The sequence below is a fragment of the Haliaeetus albicilla genome, chromosome 3 (genome assembly GCF_947461875.1).
Source record: "Haliaeetus albicilla chromosome 3, bHalAlb1.1, whole genome shotgun sequence".
In the NCBI taxonomy this organism is placed as follows: Eukaryota; Metazoa; Chordata; class Aves; order Accipitriformes; family Accipitridae; genus Haliaeetus; species Haliaeetus albicilla.
The window spans coordinates 60,093,535-60,117,104 of record NC_091485.1 but is presented as its reverse complement, the minus strand read 5'-3'; the positions used below and the strand labels follow the sequence as shown (position 1 = coordinate 60,117,104).

The 23,570-nt window shown below is 36.2% G+C and overlaps 1 protein-coding gene across 1 annotated transcript in view; it reads left to right on the top strand.

Moving 5' to 3' along the window:
* Positions 1-23,570, top strand: part of CSMD3 (CUB and Sushi multiple domains 3) — a 760,948-nt gene that overhangs the window by 203,372 nt on the left and 534,006 nt on the right. Inside the window, exon 5 of the mRNA XM_069779925.1 lies at positions 11,292-11,499. Within this exon, the coding sequence (XP_069636026.1) occupies positions 11,292-11,499 (208 nt within the window). The remainder of the gene's footprint in view (positions 1-11,291; positions 11,500-23,570) is intronic.

Here is a 23,570-nt window from a genome sequence, read left to right as displayed (position 1 = left end):
GTTATCACTATCATTAGTTTCTTCTTTTCTGTTCTATTAAACCGTTCTTATCTCAACCCATGAGTTTTACTTCTTTTCCCAATTCTCTCTCCCATCCCACTGGGTGGGAGAGAAGTGAGTGAGCAGCTGCGTGGTGCTTAGTTGCTGGCTGGGGTTAATCCATGACAATAGCTTAAGTGTCTCTCTTTGGTAAAGGCATGATCTGGACCCAAGATAGTAAGATTTTATGAAGGAATGTGTATTTCTTTGCCTAAGTCTTATTTTTTTGGTTTTTGCATATCTCAAATGTGTGAGTTGTTGATGCTCTGAGATGCTTTGATGCTTTTTTTGAGGTAAGTCACATAAGAACAACTCATAAGATTTAAGAGTTGTCAGCTGACAACTCTTACTTAAGGTTAAAATGTGTCCATCATACAGTTTTGTCAAATATTTCTGTCTTTTTTTATATTCAGGAATTTTTGAGAAATGATAAATTTTTCTAACAGGTACCTGTCAACTTAACTGTAAATTGATTTTTTAGGCAACAATATAAATTCTGCGAAATTCTAATCAGGTATTATCAATAAATGAATTTAAACCTGTAAAATTGGTAACATGTTGTACCTGATAATAAAACAGACATTAGTAATTTTTATGATACAAATCAAAAGAAACCTAAAAGTCTATTGTTTTATTAAAATTTCAACTTTGATTTCATGTTACTATTTCATTAAAACTCTAAAAAAAAATAAATCTGTGCTTTGTTGGGTTTCATCAGAAAAGTCTGATTTTTTTTCCCTAATCTAGGCAACTTGGTAATATTTGTCAAAATGGAATTCAGAAATTGAAATATTTAAATATTTATTGAAATATATGAGTTTTTTTCAGAAGCATAGCTTTTGAGATGGCAAGGAGGAACTTCAGCTGGGGATGAATCAATAACACATTTTGAAGCAGTCTTTAAAAGCAGAAGTGATTTGTAGTAAAGCAATTCAAGGATGGAGTTTGAGTGACATTTGAATCTCTGAAATTGTATGTCTACAGACCTCTCTAGGCGATCTGTTCCACTTCTTGATTGTTCTTATCATGAAAAAGTTTCCCTGTGAAACTCTCTTCAGGCCCATTGCCTCTTGTTCTCCATGCACCGCTGCAAATAACTTGCCTCTGTCATCTCAATAGCCTCCCCGTGGACTGTTGCAAGGCCCCCCTGAAGCTGCTTCATCTCTGGACTGAACCAGCCCTGTTCCCTCAGTCTCCTCAGCACTCCAGTCCCAACAATCCTGTTGATCCTTTGCTGAATTCACTCCAGTTTATCCATGTCTTTTCTGTCTTTTTTGGGGGGGGGAGGAGGGGTGGTGGTTGCACAAAATTGTATGCTGTATTCTAGAAGCTATCAAAACCAAAACAATGATAGGATTTTAGACAGGACTTAAAAATAGATCTCCCCCTTCCAATATGACTCTGAAACCCACACCTTTCTCTCCAGCCTCCTCCCACTTCAAAATTTTTTAGCAGTTTCTTGCACTGAAACAAACTCCTCAAACTCAGACCTAAGTTTTTATTTTCCAACCTCTGGTATGGCTGTATGCTGTGCATTCCTGTATTATCTTCACCTGTTTGGTGGGTCGATCTAGGCTGGCTGCCAGATGCCCACCAAGCCGCTCTCTCAGTCTCCCTCCTCAACAGGATAACAAGAGAATATAGATGGAAAAACTCATGGATTGAGATAAGGACAAGAAGATCACTTACCAATTACCATCACAGACAAAAAAGACTCAACTTTGGGAAGATTAATTTAATTTATTACCAATTAGAAATAGGGCATGGTAGTGAGAAACAAAGACAAAATTAAAACACCCCCCTCCTTCTTCCCAGGCTTAACTTCACTCCTTCATCCCTGACTCTTCTACCTTCTCCTCGTGGAGTGACACAGGGGGACAGGGAATGGGGGTTTTGGTCTGTCCATAACAATTCTCTGCCCCTCCCTCCTCTCACACTTTTTCTGTGCTCCAGCATGGTGTCCATCCCAGTCCTTCAAAAACTGCTCCAACATGGGTCCTTCTCACAGGCTGCAGTTCTTCAAGAACTGGTCCAGTGTGGGTTGTTTCCATAGGGTACAGTCCTTCAGGAACAAACTGCTCCTGTGTGGGCTGTTCTCCATGGGCCACAGTTCCTGTTAGGAGAACCTGCTCCAGCGTGGGCTTTCCACAGGTTGCAGCTTCCTTCAGTGCTTATCCACCTCCTGCAGCATGGGGTCCTCTACAGGCTGCAGTGTGGATTATCTGCTCTACCGTGATCCTCCATGGGCTTCAGGGCAACAACCTGCATTACCATGGTCTTCTTCACCAGCTGCAGGGGAACCTCTGCTCTGGTGCCTGTAGCACCTCCTCCCCCTCCTTCTTCACTGATCTTGGTGTCTGCAGGGTTGCTTCTCTCACATTTTCCTCACTCCTGTCTCTCAGCTGCTGCACAGTGTTTTTTACCCTTTCTTAAACATTTTATCACAGAGGTGCCACCAGCATTGCTGATTGCCTCAGTTTTGGTCAGTGGTGGGTCCGTCATGGAGCCGTCTGGAACTGGCTCCGTCCAACACGGGGGCAGCCCCTGATCTCTTCTCACAGAGGCCACTCCTGCAGCCCCCCTGCTACCAAAACCTTGCCACATAAACCCAATACAATCTTCCTTAGTGCAGGCTTCTTTCTTGGTAGCTCTTTCACATCCTATCTGCTGCACTCTTCATCTGAGAAAGTCCTTCCAGCTAAGAGCTATAAGCTGGTCCCAAAGGAAGTGCCAGCTCTTCCTCCCTGCAGGCAATGTCAGATGACACTGGGTGTTGTGGCTAGGATAAGCAACTCAGCCTTCCTCCTGACTGCCCCACCACATCATTTTCACAGAACAGAAACAAACTTGTTTTATACAGTAAATTGCCAACAGATAAATAAAACAAATCACTTTAAATACTTAGGTACTTGTCACATTCTTATTTTATACATTAGCATAATCCTCTTTTTGATAAGGCAATGTCTCAATTACAAGTGCGTGAATAATTTCTTTGTGGTTCAGAGGCAAAACTGCAAAACCAGGTGTAAAAAACAACCATCGCTAAACTCATACTTTAATGTAGTTTCTTTACTGAGAAATTAGAAAAAAAAATAGGAGATCCCTAATAATTTCTAAAATCTCAAATAACTGATTGATCATCTCTCATGTTTGACATGCTTGCTTTAAAGACAAAATTACATTTCAAAACCATAGTAAAAACCGTTGTTCTCTGCAGTTATTAAAAATAATTAGAAAGAAAATTTAATTTCAAATTGAGGAATTGAAATATTTACTTTTAGGTCTTTATTTCATTTTCTTTGCCTGAACAATTAACTAATTTCTGCTTTCCTCTGTATTCCATTTTTAAGGAATTTACTCTTAAGCCCTCTGCCCCTCAGCAACTCAAACAGTAAATATCAGGCTTGAGAACTATGAAATCTGAATTAATATCTTAATTTAACACTGCAGAACTGCTAAGCTTTACTGTTGCACTAACCAATTGGAAACAGTTTGATCGGCAAGAAATACTTTCTTTTTCATTTCTTCTGTTGTGCTCACATAAGGAAGGCCTGTCCAAATATTTTCATTTAAATTACCTTGTTTTGTTTGTAAGCAATAAAAGCACCAAAACCTCCCCAATGTTCATTTTTATGTGAAAAAAAGATGTATTTCATTCTCTTGCTGGAAAACAGCAGTAAAGGAACAGTTGGCTGGTGCGCAGATTAGTGGGTTATCTTACTTTGTTAAACATGCTTGTGAGTTAATCCATCAAATTTCAAGTCTTAGTCTAGAAAAACAGAAAATTTAGAAAAATGAACCACCTATGTACATTTTAACCAAACACCTTCTGATGTTTTCCAAATATATAGTTAAAAATTCAGCAGACTGCACACTTTCCGTGTTTTTTTGTAAAAACCCCCAAACTATTGGCTTCATGTGCCAAGATTTTTCCAACATTAACATTTTTCCTTCTTTATAGATAAAAAAGTAAATGAGATAACTGTGCAGCGTATAGTAGAAACAGTTACTTTTCCTACTGGTAACCCTTCAGAAGAACCCGACTCACCTAAATCACACCCACAACATGACGTTTCCTTGGTGGAAAACCAGCCAGCTCTGAGGATCTCACTGAACTTTAATTAATTGCCAGTTAACACGAACATTTCGTTACCGAGTCAAGATCTGCAAAACAAAAGAAGACAAAACCTTAAACACTTAGGGAAAAGACCGTTCCTCCCCCTTCACCTCCCTCAACTTCGCTGCAGTCCCCTCCTCCCCCTCCTGGTCTCTGCTCCCCTCGCTCCTGTCGCACCTCAGCCTCAGCCCCGCGACGTGTGTGAGGCGACAGGACCTACCGGTTTCCTTTTTTTCCCTCATCCTACTCTCCCACTCTCACCCTTTGTTTCGGTATGGTTCCTCCAGGGGCCGCACTCCCTTCAGGGACCTCCCCTCTGTGCAAGCCTTCGGTGTGTCCTCACATGCACCTACACGTTTCCTCCTGTGTTCCCCTTTGCGCCCCCTCCCATGCCGCCCCTTGCCCCCTCCGGCGGCTCCTCCGTGACGCCCATTTTGTCATGCGGTGGGTCAGCGCGGCTCGTTGCAGAGCCGGCTGGAACCGGCTGCGGCCAGCACGGGGCAGGCCACGGCCTCCTCCCACGCAGGTCGCCCCTGCCGCTCCCTGCCAGTTCCGCTCAGTACAGAGCTCCAGATAGGTACGAGCTGTGTGGGTGTTGGTAGTGTTTTCCCTGTGGCATAGCTCATTTTTGTGGTTCTCTCTCAAAAGAGGCAGGTTAGGAGGCAATTTATTCCATTTAACTTCTGCTAGCACCATTTAAGCTCCTGAGCTTCCTCACCTTTTTAGCTACAGATGCTATTATTTGATTTTTTTGCTGCCTGTCAAATCTGTATAAATTTTACAGCTATGCTGAGCATACAAGTACAAAGTGAAGGATTTGAGGATGCGAATCGTCAATTTATAGTCATCCTTGGGTTTATTTGGAATTTAAGATTGTGAGTTTTACAAGTCACAACACAAAGCCATAGAAAGTAAGACTTCCATATGTCCTCAAGAAATGTTTTATGTCCCTCTACTCAAAAGCTGGATGAATTTTATGTGAGTCATTAATGACAAATCTGCAAAGCTATCCTTAAAGATTTTCAATTGATGGATGTTTTGCAATCATTTCATTTAAATTTCTGAAAGCTGTAAGGTTATTCTGTGGATAAATTATGAGGGAAGGCTGACATTTTTTATTGTTGCAGGTTTGTAGAAAAAGCTAACATATAAATGTTGCTCAGAAATGATATCTAGAGATATATATCTTTCATTATATTTGGACTTTTTAGAACGTATCAGTATATTAAATGAAAATAAATTTTAATGTGCATTATACTACATATGCTGTTCTCTATAGTTTAAAGACCCATTCATTTATTCTCTGACTCCGAGCATAAGGTTATCGAGACTTAAGTTAAACTAGTTGGATAACTAGTTTTTATTTAGTGCGGCAAGAACACTATTGCCAAGAGGTTTGCTAACCTAGTGAGGAGTTCTTTATTGCTAGGTTTATCAAGGTTGGTGACCAAAGCCTTCAGGTTTATTGGGGAACAGGGGGATGGGGGGAAGCTTGCATGGGGCAGAGTGTTGGGGGATTTTCTTGCACTCTTTTTGAGGAAGTGGCATGACCACAGACACATCTCAAGGGCCTGTACACAAACACATGTAACATGGGAAGCATAGGAACTGTAAATTTATATGCAATTGTAGATCAGTGACATTATTAAAATCACAGAGCAGAACAGCTGGCACCACTGGAGTCCTGCAATAGATGTGTACAGACTCTCCAGGAAAGGTGAATAGGGAACAAAAGGAATAAGCGTTGTAGTTAGTGCAAAGGAGTGAGCAGAGGGAACTCTGCTGGAAAATGGCATTGCCTATGGAGCTTCTTAAAGATGTTTTTGTGACTATGTAACCTATTACTGTGTTCATTTGCACATTTCACAATTGGATTATTATACTACAGACTTTAAAACTGAGCTTAACTTTTTAAGGGGCTTTCCAGTTCAGTTTTTATGGTTTCCTTTCTGCTGCTTGTCTGTAGCACAGCCAATGAAGAAACTTAATAAGAAACACATTCTAAGTTGTTTTTTATGAAAGCAGTATAGGATGTGGAGAAAATTGCAAAGCTGGAGTGTATATGAGAGCATTAGATTAAACACTGGCCAAGTGTGACATTGGAAATTTGTGGAAGTTGCTGATGGATAAACCAGCAAATTCAGACTTGTGGAAAATTAAGTTCAAAATGTATTACGAAGCTGCTTCTCAATGCGGTGCTCTGTAAAAACAATGTGAGTGTATAGGCATACAGACCTATAAAGAGGAAAATACTAAGCATAAAATGCTTGTGTAGTAATAATGTTTAAGTCAAGATCAGTAAATAGTTCCATATAATTGTTATAAAGATATTTTAAAACATTCAAAATGAGCACCTACCGAAAACTTAAAAAACCCTCCCTAAACAGTGATCAGTGGGGCTGCTATCTAGGTGAGGTTTTTTGTTTATTTATTTTTTATTTAGAGCCAACCTCTGACAAACTTTCAGAGAGTAATAAAGAGACAAGATCCTTGGGAAAGAAACTACCTTCCCATTCAGAAATGGTTGTATAATTTAAGTTATAGCTAAGGTAGTGTGCTGCCTTTTTAATAGACAATGTTTGCTTTCACATGCCAAGTTACTGCCTGGAGAAGATAATCTAATTTTCTTTACCCTTTACTTTGGATATGAAGGTAATTGATTAAAAATCTTATTTAGAAAACACTGGTAGAATTTTATAACAATGCATTTTTTTCTTCTGTCAGAATCAAGATTACAGCTAAAGGGTTGTGGTTTTGGAAAAATATCAAAAAGTATTATCTGCATAATTAATTTCCATTTCCATTCTGCTTTATTGTATCAAATAGACATGAGCTGTTTCAGAAGGACGTAAAAAGCAATATCTTTCATTTAGAAACATCTGAAAATACTTAGAATTATGCTCCACTTTCCACATAATTATTTTATGCGTGTAAGTGGTTAATTTATTTTTAACGTATGATAAATATGGTGCGATAGAGAATGACATTTTTCAGGGTCCCTGTTTTCTTCAGTTGCCCATCAAAAATCTTAACAGTTAGATACCAATATTTAAGGCAGCAGTTAAGCCTCAAATAAAATTCTGTGGATGGTTAGAGTTTGTGTAGACACATGCATATGTGCATTTGTTTGCTACGCAGAAACAAGTAAAGTAGTTTTTCACCACACTAATGGAATCAGTAGTTAGTATTATGTGTTTGCCTATATTAAATTCTTTTGAAGAGCACTGGAGTTTCTCAAAGAATTGATTGCTTCCTAATGTAAAGATCCTTCGTGATCTTCAGATAAAAGGTAGTTATTAATGTGTATATTTAAGAGCAATAATTAATATGATGTAAAATGCTTAAAAGGGGGTGGTAGAGTGCTGATTCGTTTAGACTTCTCAGCTAATTTATCTGAAGTAAGACTGTCTAAAATTTGAAAGAGCAGACAACAGTATGCCTGGGGTTGTGCCTGAACTACATTGTGAAGAATATGCCATGAATTTCATAGAGTCTGTGTAGCTAAGATCAAGGTACAGAAGGATTACTGCAGGTCCTCTCAGCTTTTTTTGATGGGATTCTTCAAAAGTGGTTCAGCTTGTTCAGAACTTTTATTGGCTATTGTAAAGGTCATTGTTTAAACTTGGAAAGTTGCTATACTCTTTTTTTTTTCCTTGCATTATTTTCAAGAATTCATAACATGTCTATTACTCTGTGATGAGTTGAGTTATGCACTTAAGTTTAACTGTTTGGTACACTATAAATATCTAGATAGATAAGATGATGCAATACATTGTGTGGCAGATTAAAGCTTGATCTACCATGCAGTCTCATTGAATTCTCATTGAATTCTCATTGAAATCCATGAATTTGCATGGTGTATATATCACTGATAACATTGCCTGTCTTTGATCATCTATCTTCCTGAAAATTCCAGTTCAATATATATGGAACATTATTGTGAATATCACTGAAACTACAAGAATAAGCAGAAAATTACACTTAAATAGGACTAACCAGAGAAATATATTTTCAAAATTTATTATGAAAAAGGAACAGTGAACAGCAAGCCAGGAAGATGGTTACAAAATAAAATATAAAATTTTATTCAATTACTTTTCAGCAGAAATTATTTAAATGTGTAATCATTTCACATTATTTTTTTAACAGACATTTAGCCATAATTTAAAAAAAATAGGAAAAAAGCTGCATATATCTATCTATAGAAATAAAAACCAGTCGATTCCCACAAAAAGCCAACCCCCCCCAAACCAAACCCTCAAAATCTTTGTAGTCTCATAATCATCAGTCACATCATGATATCAGTTATAATCCCTCTGCATAAGAGCTCTTATGCATATTCAAATATAGATCTTCATTTGAATTCATGATACCTTGAAAAGCTTTTCTAAGCCAAGTCCCCACTCACATATCACTTTGAAAAATCTTCCCCTTTCAGCATATGGTTAAGATCAGAGAAATATGTTTGGAAAAATGACATCTTGGCAGTATGCGTATTTTTTGCATTTATGCCTTCATATCACATTTGCAAGTTTGTAGGTTAGATAAATTTTCCCAGTACATGACAAAATAAATTTAATTTGAAAATATGGTATTGGAATTTTAAAAGTAGATATAGTTTTTTTTTAAATGTCAACAATGTTAGCTATGCGTTTGTAATTGCAATTGCATAATGTCAGATTCTATCAAGTCTTAACCAAACTATTGTCTTCTCACCATTCCTGTGAATGTTTTTCTCCATATTTGGTAAATGGAAATTAAAAGAACAGGGGTGGATACACAGTTCTTTCGAGGTGCTTAACTGCTGTTTAGGTATTACATTTTGATTGTAGTGTTAGGCACTTAAGTATCTTTGAGGACTCCTACCTCAGTGGTTTGACAGAGGTGATTCAGAAAGCTGTGGAAAGGCAGTGAGAGAGAAAGATTCTCAGGGCTCTGTACAGAAGTCACTGCAAAGATTATCTTTCCTCTCTTTCTTCCTTGTTCACACATCATTACTGGACGACTTGTGCATTGATGAAGATGGGCCACTGTTAGTCTTCATAAGTGTTCTCTTACCAGCTATTCTTTCGTTTGTAGTGTTTCATAGCTGACATCTAAACAGTTACGCTGTTTCAATGTGATAGGAATACAGGTGCTAAAAAGCAGATTGCACAGAAACAATTATTACAGTTTCTTTTATTTGTCAGGGTCTTATGCACTATAAAGTCAGTGGTAGAACTGCTGTCAACTTCAGTGTTTGTCAATTTACTCGAAGATCAATTTTTTTTTCCAGTGGCTTCACAACTTAAGGCACTGAACATTTTCATGGGGATTAATGTTTGTTAGCCTTCTCCCACATGTGAGCTTTTACCTATGAGGATCTGACTGCAAGACTGGAACCAAATAAATCACAAGCGAGTGATATTACAGGTGGAGGAATATAGGAACATAGCACAGTAATTCTGTTATTTCTTGGGCTAATGCTTGCATTACAGAGGCTAAGATATCTGATGATCTATGATATCTGATGTGCTCTTGGTTATATTTACAGTACTTAAATGTAGTTAGTATTAATTTTATTTGTAGGAAATTTGCTACATGAGTCAGAACAAAATACATGATGATTTGTCTGGGCCATTTTGCTGATGGTAGCAAAATTACCTTTTGGCAAAAATCTCTAAACAGATGTGGCTCAGAAATAGCAGACGCTCATTGACACAGCTTGTGTTTTTAAACACAGTTACTCTGTTTATTCTTTTAAGTATTGGTAGAGTATAGCAACATTTTTAGTGAACAGTTTTTTATATTGCTAGGATCTAGGATAGATTTCTCTATAATTCATTCATGAAAAGCAAAAAAAAATGTGTTCTGTCATACAGTATTTTTCAAAAGCACTTCTGTTTTTGAGTCTGAGAGAAAGCTATTCCAAAGTTTTTAGTCTTGCATGATACTCCTGGTTTTCTGCTTTTAACTTGTTACATGAGCTGAAAAGCTATTTCATATGCTACTATTTGTCTTTACAGTTTGCATAAGCTTCAGTAATTTAGCTATGAAAATTTACCTATAAGAACTTTTTCAACTCGGTACTTGATAAAACATTGTCGTGGTTTAACCCCAGCCAGCAACTAAGCACCACGCAGCCGCTCACTCACTCCCCCCACACTCAGTGGGATGGGGGAGAAAATCGGGAAAAGAAGTAAAACTCATGGGTTGAGATAAGAACGGTTTAATAGAACAGAAAAGAAGAAACTAATAATGATAGTGATAACACTAATAAAATCACAACAGTAATAATAAAAGGATTGGAATGTGCAAATGATGCACAGTGCAATTGCTCGCCACCCGCTGACTGACGCCCAGTTAGTCCCCAAGCGGCGATCCCCCTACACCCACTTCCCCCAGTTTATATACTAGATGTGATGTCACATGGTATGGAATACCCCATTGGCCAGTTTGGGTCAGCTGCCCTGGCTGTGTCCTGTGCCAACCTCTTGTGCCCCTCCAGCTTTCTCACTGGCTGGGCATGAGAAGCTGGAAAATCCTTGACTTAATCTAAACATTACTTAGCAACAACTGAAAACATCAGTGTTATCAACATTCTTTGCATACTGAACTCAAAACATAGCACTGTACCAGCTACTAGGATGACAATTAACTCTATCCCAGCTGAAACCAGGACAAACATATTTCAATCAGTATTTAAAAATCAATATACAGATCCTTCAAAATCATTGAACCAGGATGTTACCCATTGTTTTAATGGACATTTTACTTCTGTGAACTAACAAATAAAATTTTTTCTCCTGATTGTCCTTAATGCATGAAACCAATACTTCATTATTACCTTTTTTATATTTTTTTATTCCTTTCACAGTAAAGGACCTGAACCTGTGATGTGGTGAGGTTCCTCAGTTTCGTTGTATTTAGTGGATGCTAAATGCACTGGCTAATTAGTAAGATTAAACCCAAGATATGCTTTTACTTTAGTTTTTCTATCTGGTCATATAACTTTGCAGCAGCATTCTAAGTCTAACATGTTAAAAAACCTTAAGCAATTGTTCACCTAAAAGGTAATAAACTTCCATTCTCAACAAGAAAGCATACATTTCTAAGGGCTGATTTTAATGACAGTTATAATTTTTTTTTTTAACAGCTGAGGATGCATGTGGAGGAACTATGAGAGGATCCAGTGGTATCATCTCGAGCCCCAACTTTCCTAATGAATACCATAATAATGCAGATTGCACATGGACAATTGTGGCAGAGCCTGGGGATACTATCTCACTCATATTTACAGATTTCCAAATGGAAGAAAAATATGATTATTTGGAAGTTGAAGGTTCTGAACCACCTACAATATGGTAAGTCAACTATTGCAATTTTAATGTAGTAAAAAAAAAAGATGATGAGATGTGGAAGGTTAAATTTTGTTACTTTTCCTTTTGTCAATAGGTAGTCTTGCTGAAAACAAAGAAACCCAGTAATGGTTGTTACTATGACATAAATACTGATATTCTAATTGCAGCTGTGAAATAATTTCCAAATATATTCCAAGGATGTAACATTGCGATGAAAGACACTGTAGGCTCATTCACTTCATTGTCTGTAGGTCTAACCATTCTAACCATTATTGTATTAAAAATGTATATATTTAGAAACAGAATGGAATGGACTGTTGTACAGGCAAGGATTGGTGGAGCCTTCAGGGAGTTTCATATGTCAGAAAGTGAATGGCATGGAGTCCTTTCAGCGCAGAGCTGGGGGAAGTAGCATTGGTCGCACCTGTTGGTCACAGATTCTCTCTGGAGGAGTTTCTGTACAGAGAACTGCATATATGGTCTCACTATATAATGTGCTGGGGGTATGGCTGGTGTTACACTTGTATAGAAGTTTCTGTTGTGATCCGAGAGATAAAATACCCTGAGCTGAGTAGCCACAGCACTTTTTAGTTTGGGTTTTATTCCAAATATACTACCTTTAGAGAGGATTTCTGTTTGTTTGTTTGTTGACTTAACAGCAGTAAAAATATTTTTGCTAGGCTGGCTTCTGCAGTTCTTGATCTCAGTGTAGATGCATTGTATAAAACAAGTAAAAGAAATAAAATAGTAAACAACCTCTTTCAAGATCTGGTTCAGTTAAGTAGAAAAAATAAATGATACATTCTGCGTTTTTCTGGCCTGGTAGTTTTATGGTAACATAGCATCACACTACTCAAGAAACATCTGAATATGACAAATACTTGTATTCGTTATATTGGTTTAAATATACTATTGGTTCACAAAAAAGAGGACATATATTAAAATTATATATTATATATAAAATAATATAATATATAAAATAAGATATATAATTATATATTATCAATACAAAAAACCCACCAAACACAGCATAGACAAAATAAATGATATTATTTTAAATTTTATAATGAGAAAATATCCCAAATTATATAATTATATTGTTTTGACATCAGTCTCAGTTTCTACAAGTGATGCTTATAAGTAATATTCCTTACTGCTGCAGAGTATAGTAGAAGCCTATACACTATGTCTCAGCTTTAGCAAACAGTATTTCATAATTTCATTCATACTGCCACCTACGTAGTTAATTACCTGTATTAGAATATTACTTAATTGCTATTGAGTTTTTCAAGCTGTTAAACTGAAATCTTTTGAACTAGCTGTCAGATAAAATAATTTTTAAACAATAATTTATAATAATTATTAGTGAGGTAACACCAATGACATACAGACAATATGAATCACTTGAATAGCTCAATGTGCGTTCTATTACTCTTGAATGTGTTTTATGTATTCAGTCATGAGCTTGAAACAATGATTTAATTTTTTTTTCTGCAGAGGGCTTTGGCTATATTTAAATGATATAATAAGATTACTTTATATATGGAAATTGTCATATTATCTGTTTACAAAACATAAAAAATTACAATGCTAATTTAATAATTGCTCATGTAGAGAAGCAGATTGAGAGCATATTCTTTTTTTAGCTTGTCATTTATATTCCCTAAATTAGACTGATGGGTTCAATTATGCAAAAGTATCCCCCCCATATGTTAGGAAAAATAGATTTGGAAAGCTTAATTAACAACAATTTGTTAATTAAATTTACAGTGGTAATACTTTATATCGCCTTAGACTATAGCTTGAGGTTTAGCTCAAGATATCTTAGTTTATAAAGTGTACATAGAAGTATACTTCTAAAATTAAAACCAGACTCTTGATCTTTCATTTTCAAAAACAAAAAGTACATAATTTGCAAAATTACTAAACACATATCAGTTGATCTAGATAATAAGTAGTACTATAAAATCTTTTCTTAGACATTTTGTTGCTTTATGTGACTGTTATACCTATTGATTTAAAAAGACCTCTAACTTTTCTTCTTCTGCATATCTGCTATGTAACATTCTAAGTTAAACAATGAGCTAGAATACACATCAAGTAGATAGTCTGGAGTTATCCACAAGACAAGACTTGGAATTCTTCTTGAAGTGCTAACTTTCTGTAGTCTTCCAGTCAGTCATTATAATATTTCAGTTATGCCAAGTCTTTTCTTTAAGAAAATCTTGATAGGCCATTTTCATTTAAGTAGTGGGAAAAAATTGCATAGATGCCATTCAGGATTTTTGTTGTCTGATGTCAAGGGCTAATTCTGATGTTTGGTAACTTGAATGAAGGTTTTTTTATTTTATTTTGCATGTGAAACTGAGAGAAAATGATTAGTTTGAGGAAACAGTTTTCCCCATTTTTTCTTAACAAAACAAAACACTGAAAATAAATGAGATCTAGTGAAATGTTCCTTTTTGCCTAAGTGACAAGTTAGGTTTTGAGACATTCATTGGTGAAAGAAGTAGCAATGTCATTATGGGATAATTTATGCAGCACATGGAAGTTCAGAATTAAATATTCTGAGAGTATCTGGACACGTAAGAGTTTTCTAATGCTTGCCTCTAGGATGCTTTGGTTGGAATGTTTCAGTCTCTTATTTTGCTGTTGGTCACTTTTAATGGAATATTTAATAATCACTGAGCAGAAAACTGGAATGATTCTCTAGGCTGCTTTGACATGGGTGTCCTGGATTCCAGCATGTACTCTAGTCTGAATTGTTAAGACAATTGTTAAGACTCTAGTTAAATTGTATAGACGGAGTAGTAGAATCTCCTTCCCAGAATATTCTATGAAAGGTGTGCTTAGAGCCATCTCCTGATGAGAGCAGATGAGGATGGGAAGTATATATTTCACACTGTCCTAGGCAAAGACATTAAATCTGTATCTTCTATTCCTGATTACCAGCTTAATTTAGCTGTTGTTGAAAAACAAGTTGACAATTTCTCCTCCTACGTGTTTGGAGAGCTTGGTTATTACAAAACCCAGAAAAAAATAAATCAGTAAAGCTATTAGACTAGCTGAACATGGAATGATGATTAGTTTTGAATTAACCAATACATTTTTGGTGGATAGACTGGGAAGTGATAGAAAATAATGGTTGTCATAAAGTATGTGCTTAGAGCTCTCAATTCAGAGAACTACTGCTGTAGTCTGAATAAGGATCACAATTTCTTTTCAGAGAAGAAATAATTATGTAATTTTTTTCTTATTTGTTAACATGAAGGTGTCCATTAAGGTGAAGGTGTTTGAGAGTGTAGCACTGTTGTAGGAATAGCCAAATGTTGTAGGGAAAATGTACTTCATTTTTACCATGACAAAAAAACCCCACCAAAGTTTTCAGCTCTCTTTTTTCTGGCTAAGAGTGCAGTTCTATGAAAATCTTTAGTGTTCTAACATTTGACCTACAACTGGCATGTTCGTAGAAAATAGTAGGACACCTAAGTACTCTGTTATTAAAGATAAATTTGAAATATGATGTAATTACTCTTTTTAAAACAAAATAACTCACCTCACTTCTGTCTTACCGATAGTGTATTCTTGGGTATTTCAAAACTTTTCCTACATAATTTTCCTAAAATGTGAAGGAGGCTTAGAATTTTCCATAGTAAATGGAAGTATTATTGTATTGTCTAGACCATTACTTTGTTTCTGATTTTAGCCAACTTGTAGTCTTTTCCTGTATAAATCTAGATACAATGTAAAATGATACATGCTGAATGAAATTTATGTTGGTGAAACTATAGGCAAATTATTTCTGTACTGAAATACATTTAAATATTTCATTGTTTGATATTGCATATTTTTGTGTGTCATATAAGTTGCATTAAAATAGAGCTGTTAAAGAACAATGGCTAACAAAATGAATTTATCCCTTGCAACAGTGATTTTGCACATTTTTTTCCCCAACAGAAGAACTCCCTTTGCATTCATTTTAAGTATTCTGTGGAGAATGAAATTACATTTTGTGAAAAAATCTTTCCCTTAACGTACATGCAACAAAACCCCATCCAGTTTTAAAAGATTTTGTCTGAGGTACTTAAAACTCTTTTGATCCTTATAATAAACTTCTTCAAGATAGCCTCTTAGTTTAAGACTCCCTTGCGGATTGTATGAATAAGAAAGAATAAGAACACAAAAATGTGGGTCTTTGTTTGGGTTGCCAAATCAGAATTTATTCCAAGTAACTACTTACTTGTTTCTCATCAATTTGGGTCTATCCTTGACCTGGGAACATTCCTGATGATGAACTTTTTAGTGGATTTGACATATTTCCATTTAATTTTTTTATATTGTGAACTTAATTTGTTTACTCTTCTGTGTAGCAGAGCCAAGGATAATTTAATAAGCTTTACAATTTATTCATTACAAATTTACAGCAATCGTAATTTCCCTGTAAAAGATTTGTGAAGCTATTTCTCATTTTACAAAAAAAGTTTATAATTTATGAAGGCTGGAAGCTCAACTAAAAATATGATAAAACACGTAGTCCTAAATAAATAATATCAGTGTACTGATTGGCCAGTAGCTTTAAACACAGTGTTCTTGAATTTCACAGTAGATTCTCTTTTACATCTTGTAGGATGATAATTACATTTTACCTTCAAGTGTTGTAGTAATATTGCACTTGCTGGCTTTTTTCTGAATCCAAGCTTACAAACTCTGTTATTGAAGTTTTAAAATATTAGTAGTATGTTTTAACAAGTGGTTAGGCAAATAATATACAGTGTTTTCTAGAGGAACAATATGCTTAAATAAATATTCATAGAGATTAAACTTTATGTTAAATAAACTAATAGTAATTTACCTCTAAGTTAAATAAATTTCACAGAGTGAAAATTAATTTTTTAAAGTTTTGGTGCTGATGTAGCATGGTATTGCATTAGCATCTGAACATCATTAAGAATAGCCATTCTAAATCAGTAAATGTTTATTTTTGTAGTTCAGTGTCTGATAGTGGCCACAGCAGTTGCTTAGGAAAAGACTAGAAGACACCAAGATGATACGATAGGAGGTGCTCTTCACCATTGTGTAGACTCACAGCCTCTGCAGTTAGTGATTTAGGAACTTCTTGAACCAACACTTGCCTTAAAATCACATGTTACGTAGCTGTGAATAGACCTTTCTTTTGTTAATTAGTCATTCTTCAAAGGTCATTCTTCAAGATCCTTTGGAAAGTATCAAATGAGTTTTGTTTTTTTAAATCTGTCATGGTTTAACCCCAGCCAGCAACTAAGCACCACACAGCCGCTTACTCACTTTCCCCCCACCCAGTGGGATGAGGGAGAGAATCAGAAAAAAAAGTAAAACTCATGGGTTGAGATAAAGACAGTTTAACAGGACAGAAAGGAAGAAAATAATAATGATAATAATAACAATAATAAAATGACAATAAAAATAATGAAAGAATTGGAATATACAAAACAAGTGATGCACAATACAATTGCTCACCACTCCCCAACCAATGCCGAGTTAGTTCCCGAGCAGCGATCCCCACCCCTCCCCTGGCCAACTCCCCCCAGTTTATATACTGGGCATGATGTCACATGGTATGGAATATTCCTTTGGCCAGTTTGGGCCAGCTGTCCTGGCTGTGTCTTGTCCCAACTTCTTGTGCCCCTCCAGCCTTCTTGCTGGCTGGGCATGAGAAGCTGGAAAATCCTTGACTTAATCTAAATACTACTTAGCAACAACTGAAAACATCAGTGTCTTATCAACATTCTTCTCATACTGAATCCAAAACATAACACTATACCAGCTACTAGAAACAAAATTAACTCTTTCCCAACTGAAACCTGGACAAAATCCAAGCAGGCTGTATCAATGAGTTCCCTGTTACGCGCACAGTCATGTATTCTTTAAAATAACCTTAATTGATGTGTCAGTCATAACTTTTGTCTACAGAAGCTGTATCATCCCTTCCCTTGCATTCACCCATATATATGCAAATTCCCTTCCTTTCTACCATTTTAATCAATTCTTTAAAGTAATGAAGCATATCGGCCTGTGGCTTTCTCTTAACTTTGAAATAACTTAGCTCCTCACTTTTCTCCCAAGTCCTGGATACCTGGTCATCAAAGTTCTGTGAAGATCTGCTTTCCTCAAGACTCCCCTCTCCCTGAGCCTGAATCAGATAAAGTTGTGGGATCAATATGTCCTAGATTCCACCACAATTGACAGTATGACCAACAATATGTTGGGCTTGTCTTCATTATTCATAATGTAGTCGTTGATCAATATTCCAGGATGGCATTATGCATTTTGATAGCATCAGACATTTTCACATGCTCTTAGCCTTTATACCATGTTGTAAAAACATCACCCTGGAGGCTTACAATACACATGACAACACCACATTACCTCAGACATTTTGAGCAGTAAGAACAGAAAAAAATATATCTTAGAACAATGGAGAAGGGCCCAGAGGAAATTTTGTCCAAGCGCTACCCAACCTGAACATTACCCATTCGCTCTAGAGGAGCCTTAGGTAGAGTCACTCTGCATTCATGGCCTGATGCCCTGCGATCATGCCCTGGGACAGTTGGTTTTAGCACTATAGGCCTCCTATGATATCTAGAATACAAAGTCTCTCACTCTCATATTCTTCAACAATACTTTTTCTAAAATATATGTGGCATCTTATGTGCCATTTTCCATGCCTTTGCTGTCATTTGCAAATGATGGTGAAAATTAGTATTTCCTGACTCTTAGTCCCATTTTACTAGTGCTATGAAAGAACCAAATGATAAACATTCAGTGCTTTGCAGAACTTGTAAGCGATATTAGTGAAGAATACATCAACTAGTGCTAATTAAAATCAAAGTGAGGATAAGCAGACAGATGATAGTTATTACGGAAAAGGGTTTATTTTGTTGTTTTTTGGGGGGGGGGAGGAAGATGCAGCTAATTTCGTGTTAGAAATCTACATTATAACTTTAAATTGCCAGTTCAGTTACAATAGAAATTAGCCTTCAGGAGGCATTTAAAAATTAAGTATACTGTTGTTGACAATTAACCTACAACAGATGCATGCATTAACACAACATGTTCTCAATCATATCATTATAACAAAGCAGTTATTTGATTTATGTAGCCATCCAGTGTCTGAATAGGTTAGATTTATTTTCAGTCAATGTACTTGATCTAATGATGCTTATATATAAGGCTACAGAAGAAAACCTCTGCCTGACATAAATGTGGCAACACAGGTATAGACAATCACACCTCATTAGTACAAGTACCAATGAAAATAATAATGTGTTGGAGAAAAAAAAACCCAACAGACAACACGAGAAGCCGAGGTGCTCATAAGTAGAGATTAAAATGTGGGGGAAAAAAACCACACTTCAGGCCCGGCAATTTTTTTCTTGAAAAATCACTTCAAATTAGCGACAAGTGTAATTGTTTCTTTTTTATTAATGAAGGGTTTCAACACTGCCTTAGATTATTATTACTGTTTTCTCACTAGTTATTATACAAAGTTTTTGAATCTGTGCTTAATGCTTGGAGGAAGGACTCATGAAAGTAATGCTTATGAGTAATATGATCCTAATAAGGATGTTAAGTGCCCAAGATGATACATGGTTTGTAATCTGATACAGCTGAGTTCAAATTTGAAGAATTTAAAGAATTGATACTGCTTAACACAGGAAAAATGCCTTCAGAAGAATGTTGTAGCCAAATAGATGGAAAAAATTATTCAATTAGTATGGCAAAGAAAATGCAGTCATAAAAACATGCTGAAAAGTGATTAGCAGAGTATTTGTTTACTGATAGTGGATAGAATTAATTTTTTATTGGATTTAACTGAAAAAGAAAAAAAATGTAACTGCAAAAAGCAGACAAGTTTTGGAGTGCCTAAGTCCTTCTCTCCTTCTAAAACAGGGAACAGAAGGTAACAGAGATAATGCTTAACTGTAGAACAGGGTAAGCAGAAAGTCAGGAATAGGAGGAATACTAATGATAAAAATATTGTCTGGTTTGAATCTTTTATAATCCATGCATTGTGCATTATAGTTTTCATCCTCTTTTTCTGAAGGACTGAGAACAGAAATGAAGTGGCTTGCTTTTTTGGAAACAAAAGCTTTCCATAGAAGCCAGGTATTTCTGTCCTTTAGTGTTTGCCTCTGTGTTTTCATTTTGTACATGGCTGTTCCAGCATTTCGCCTGTGGCATTTCCATTAGGTCATTCAGAGCAGTCCAAGAGACACAGTCCATTCTGTAATGTGTAGGGTCAGGCCCAACAGTAGTGTTAGGAGGGGAATTTGTTACAGTGATTGTGGAGGTTAGTGGCAAGTTTTTCGTTGTTCTGTTGTGTGATTCCATGTGGTAACCATCATTTGAAAAGGACTTTGAAACTGACTTTACACCTGGTACACTCAAAATGCTTACTGAAACATGAAAAAGATTTGAATCTAAGATAGGAAAAAGGTATCAAATCACATGTTTTACAGCAGAGATGGAGGCTTCTCTTATTTTGTCCTATTTGACCTTGCGTGTTTCTGAAGAAATAGAAGGCCCTTCCATGGTACCCTGTTCTAGTGATTTTTCCTGTGTTCATTTCTCAGGTTGTACTTCAAAGTGTAGTGCACAAACATGTCTCAAACTTTTCAGGCAGAATAGACACATATAGCCAGGAGTTACATGATGAAAATAATTTTGTCACTTAACAGTAAAGACCTTGAAGTCTATGCTTTTTTTTTTTTTTAAGACATAATTAGTTACTTTGTGACATTCACAGTGAATAGACTCAGGAAAGGGAGAATCTGACTTTAAGAAACTGTCATATCCATGGAAATACAAATCAACCAAAGATGTAAATCAGGAGTTTAGTCCTGGAATTCAATATTTTATATATGCATCTACATAACTAGGTTGTAAGGGAACACAAGACAGAATGGTAGAATCTTATAATCAGGATAATTCAGCATGGAAGGGAACTCAGGAGCTGTCTAGTCCAACCTACCGCTGAAAGCAGGCTCAGCTCTGAGGTGAGACAACGTCACTCAGGGCTTTATCCGGGCTGGTCTTGAAAACCTCCAAAATGGAGACTGCACAACCTGTGTGGGCAACCTTCTTCAATGCTTGACTGTCCCTGTGGGGGAAGAAGCTTTTCCTTTTTTTCCTTATTTGGAAATCATTGTTTACAGTCAGAATCAACACACAAGAATTTATTATCTCCAAAGATCTCTTTGAGGTCCAAACATCTCTTGTGGTCTCTTTCTTCTTCATGGATAGGCAGTGATATGACCTTTCCTCTGGGCAGGTTTGCTGATCTGGCTAGTCCTAGCTTATGAGTTGAAGGCATGTTAGAGTCCTTCCTTCCCCTGGTTCATGTTGTCCTACTCATAGGGGTATGTACATGACCAGAGTAGTGAATCATTCCGTCTTTCTCTAGACTACAAAAAGCTAAAGCTCATCTGGTACATGTGATTTATTACTATATAATAAAGTCAAGGCTAGGTGAGACAACTGTTTGTTAAATTATCGTGTGTACTTGGATCAGGCATGGAGTAATATAGTCACAGAATCACCTCAGCTCATTATGGTACAAATGAGCACTTTGCATGGCCACAAAGTGATACTGCTTTTGAAAAAAATATGTTTCCACTCTTATTTCCAGCTCATCCCCTACCTTGTGTTGGCTCAGGCCTTTACATAGTCACAAAGGAACTGCACCAGGAAGTGATACAGATAAAAACTAACTTATTTTCTTCCTGTGTTAGTCAGTAGGTAACACAAGAGTTGAAGAGAACAGTGAGGCACAAAAGGAATGGAAGACTGGTTACTGAAGGAGTAGGATCACTTTATTGTCAAAATAAAGTCTGAACTGTTTTCCTCTCAGGTACTACAGATTGAATGACAGCATCCATGCAGGGATTTACATCTTTTTTACCTTAAAGTACCTTACTTTACCTTAAAGTGCAGAGACTTCACAGAGTTCATTGATTTCCTTTATATTTTTCTACTGTATCCTTATTTTATTGTATCCCTGTCATAGTATAAAATATTTTATTCTGATTAAGGTACACAATGTTAGGAAGGCAGTATTTCATTGTTGTTGTTGCGCAAAAATAGTATATCCTGGTGTTTAAATGCACTTCTCTTGAAGAAACATTTCTGAAGCTGTTCCTAATTTCTTACCTTTCCTATGTTCATGAATAGTGCAAAAGTGAACATTTGTAAGCCTTATCTGAAGATACATGTTTTCATTATTCTGATGGTACTTTTTAACATTATGAAGTTATTCTCATCTGGAGTCAAACAGATATCCACCAGCAGTTTTCAAATGAGCAGTTATACATTGGATGGGCTTTTTACATACATTCTTCTCAACAGAGATAGGAATGTATTATATTATTTCCCAAAGTCTTACCAACATTCAGAAACAAATTGAAAAATAATTCTTATGAATCCTTATATGGTAGAAGAGTACTCAGGTTTTTCCACCATTCCTCTTGGGTCAAAGATTTACTGACTACTGTGTTTGTGCTTCTATGGCCCTATTTAGCCCTCTTTGGACAGAGCAGCCCAGAGTGCTTCTGGTATTGCTTATTTGTAACACTGTTTTGTAGAAACCGGACAAATAATAGTCTGGACCTAGAGCATTTTACTAATGAATACTTAAAAAGCATGATCAGTAATAAAAGCTAACAAATGCAAAAAAATCTGGAGTCTCTGACTCAACAGTTTCTGGAAAAAATACAGATAGGAAGGGCTTGATAATTTAGCAGGGAACACTTTCACTGTGCTTACTCCAGCAGAATACTGCACTTGTTTTGATGTGGTCATTTACTATTGTCTCAGGATGGCAATTGCTGGAGTAGTGAGGGAGACCGATTGTTCTTGTCTTGACTGAAACATCAGTCACTGAACTGGCAAGTCTCGCAAGTAAGGCTGAAACAGCCGTATTTTGTGCCGCATGAGTTGTATGGTGGGGAAAAGGGTATTAGACGTAAAGCAGAGGATAACATAAATCTCAGGACAAGGCAGGTAAAAAAATCCCACAACCAACCCACAAACCAAAAAACAACCTAAAACCAAAACATGTAATTGTTTGATTTGTCATTCCAGAGAATTAAAACTTCACACTTCCTTGTCCTGCCATGATCTCTGTTTACTTTATTCAGCAAAGTCATTGATGGGCTGTGGGAGAACAGTAATTCCTGCAGAGATAATCCAAAATCACTCTTGTTTCTACATTCTGGATTAAAATCATTAGTAAGTTTTATACATTGGGTAAACTATATGCATTTATAATTCCATCTTTTATGTCTAGGGCCATAACAGCCAAAAGTATAATATTTTGAATGCATCAATGAAACCCTTTCCATTCATGAAAAATCCTGACAACAAGGTAAAACATTGCTTATATGGGGCCTACAGACTGCTCAGAACTTCAGATGCTGCTTCTTTTTTTGTCATTGTCCATCTGTTTTGCCTGTGAAAATCACTTGAGGTGATTTAGGGTGCAAATTCACTTGAAAAATGAACCAGTAACTAAAACAAACCATTAAGCATCCTATGAACCTGCTAAAGCAATTTCTTTATATTAAGGAATGACACAATGTCAAACCAGTGTCAAAGCAATTTTTATTAATTACATGCCACCCAATATACAGGTGGCCGGTCACAACCCATAGCTTCTTGGTCATGACATAACAGTCAGTAAAAAAGAAAATAAGCCATTCACGTATGCTTACTGTATGTTTATTTCTTCTGCATACATTAGGTCATGCAAGTAAAAAAACCCACCAAAATGCAGCAATCTAGAGCTTTGAAAAAAAGCTTTGAGCAGATGACTTATTCTTATACACCCCTGAAATGAAAAAAGCCTATTCTAATAATTGAGTCAATTTCAATAAATATTTTTATCCCATAAACTTTTAAACTGATTTTAAGGTTAACAATTTTAGGTGTCTCCAAATGAAATAAAATAAATTCTCATTATTTTGAAACCCTGAAGGTAAATTCATCTAAGTAAATTTTAAAAATTTAAACATTTGAAAGTTAAACACAATTTCCCTGTG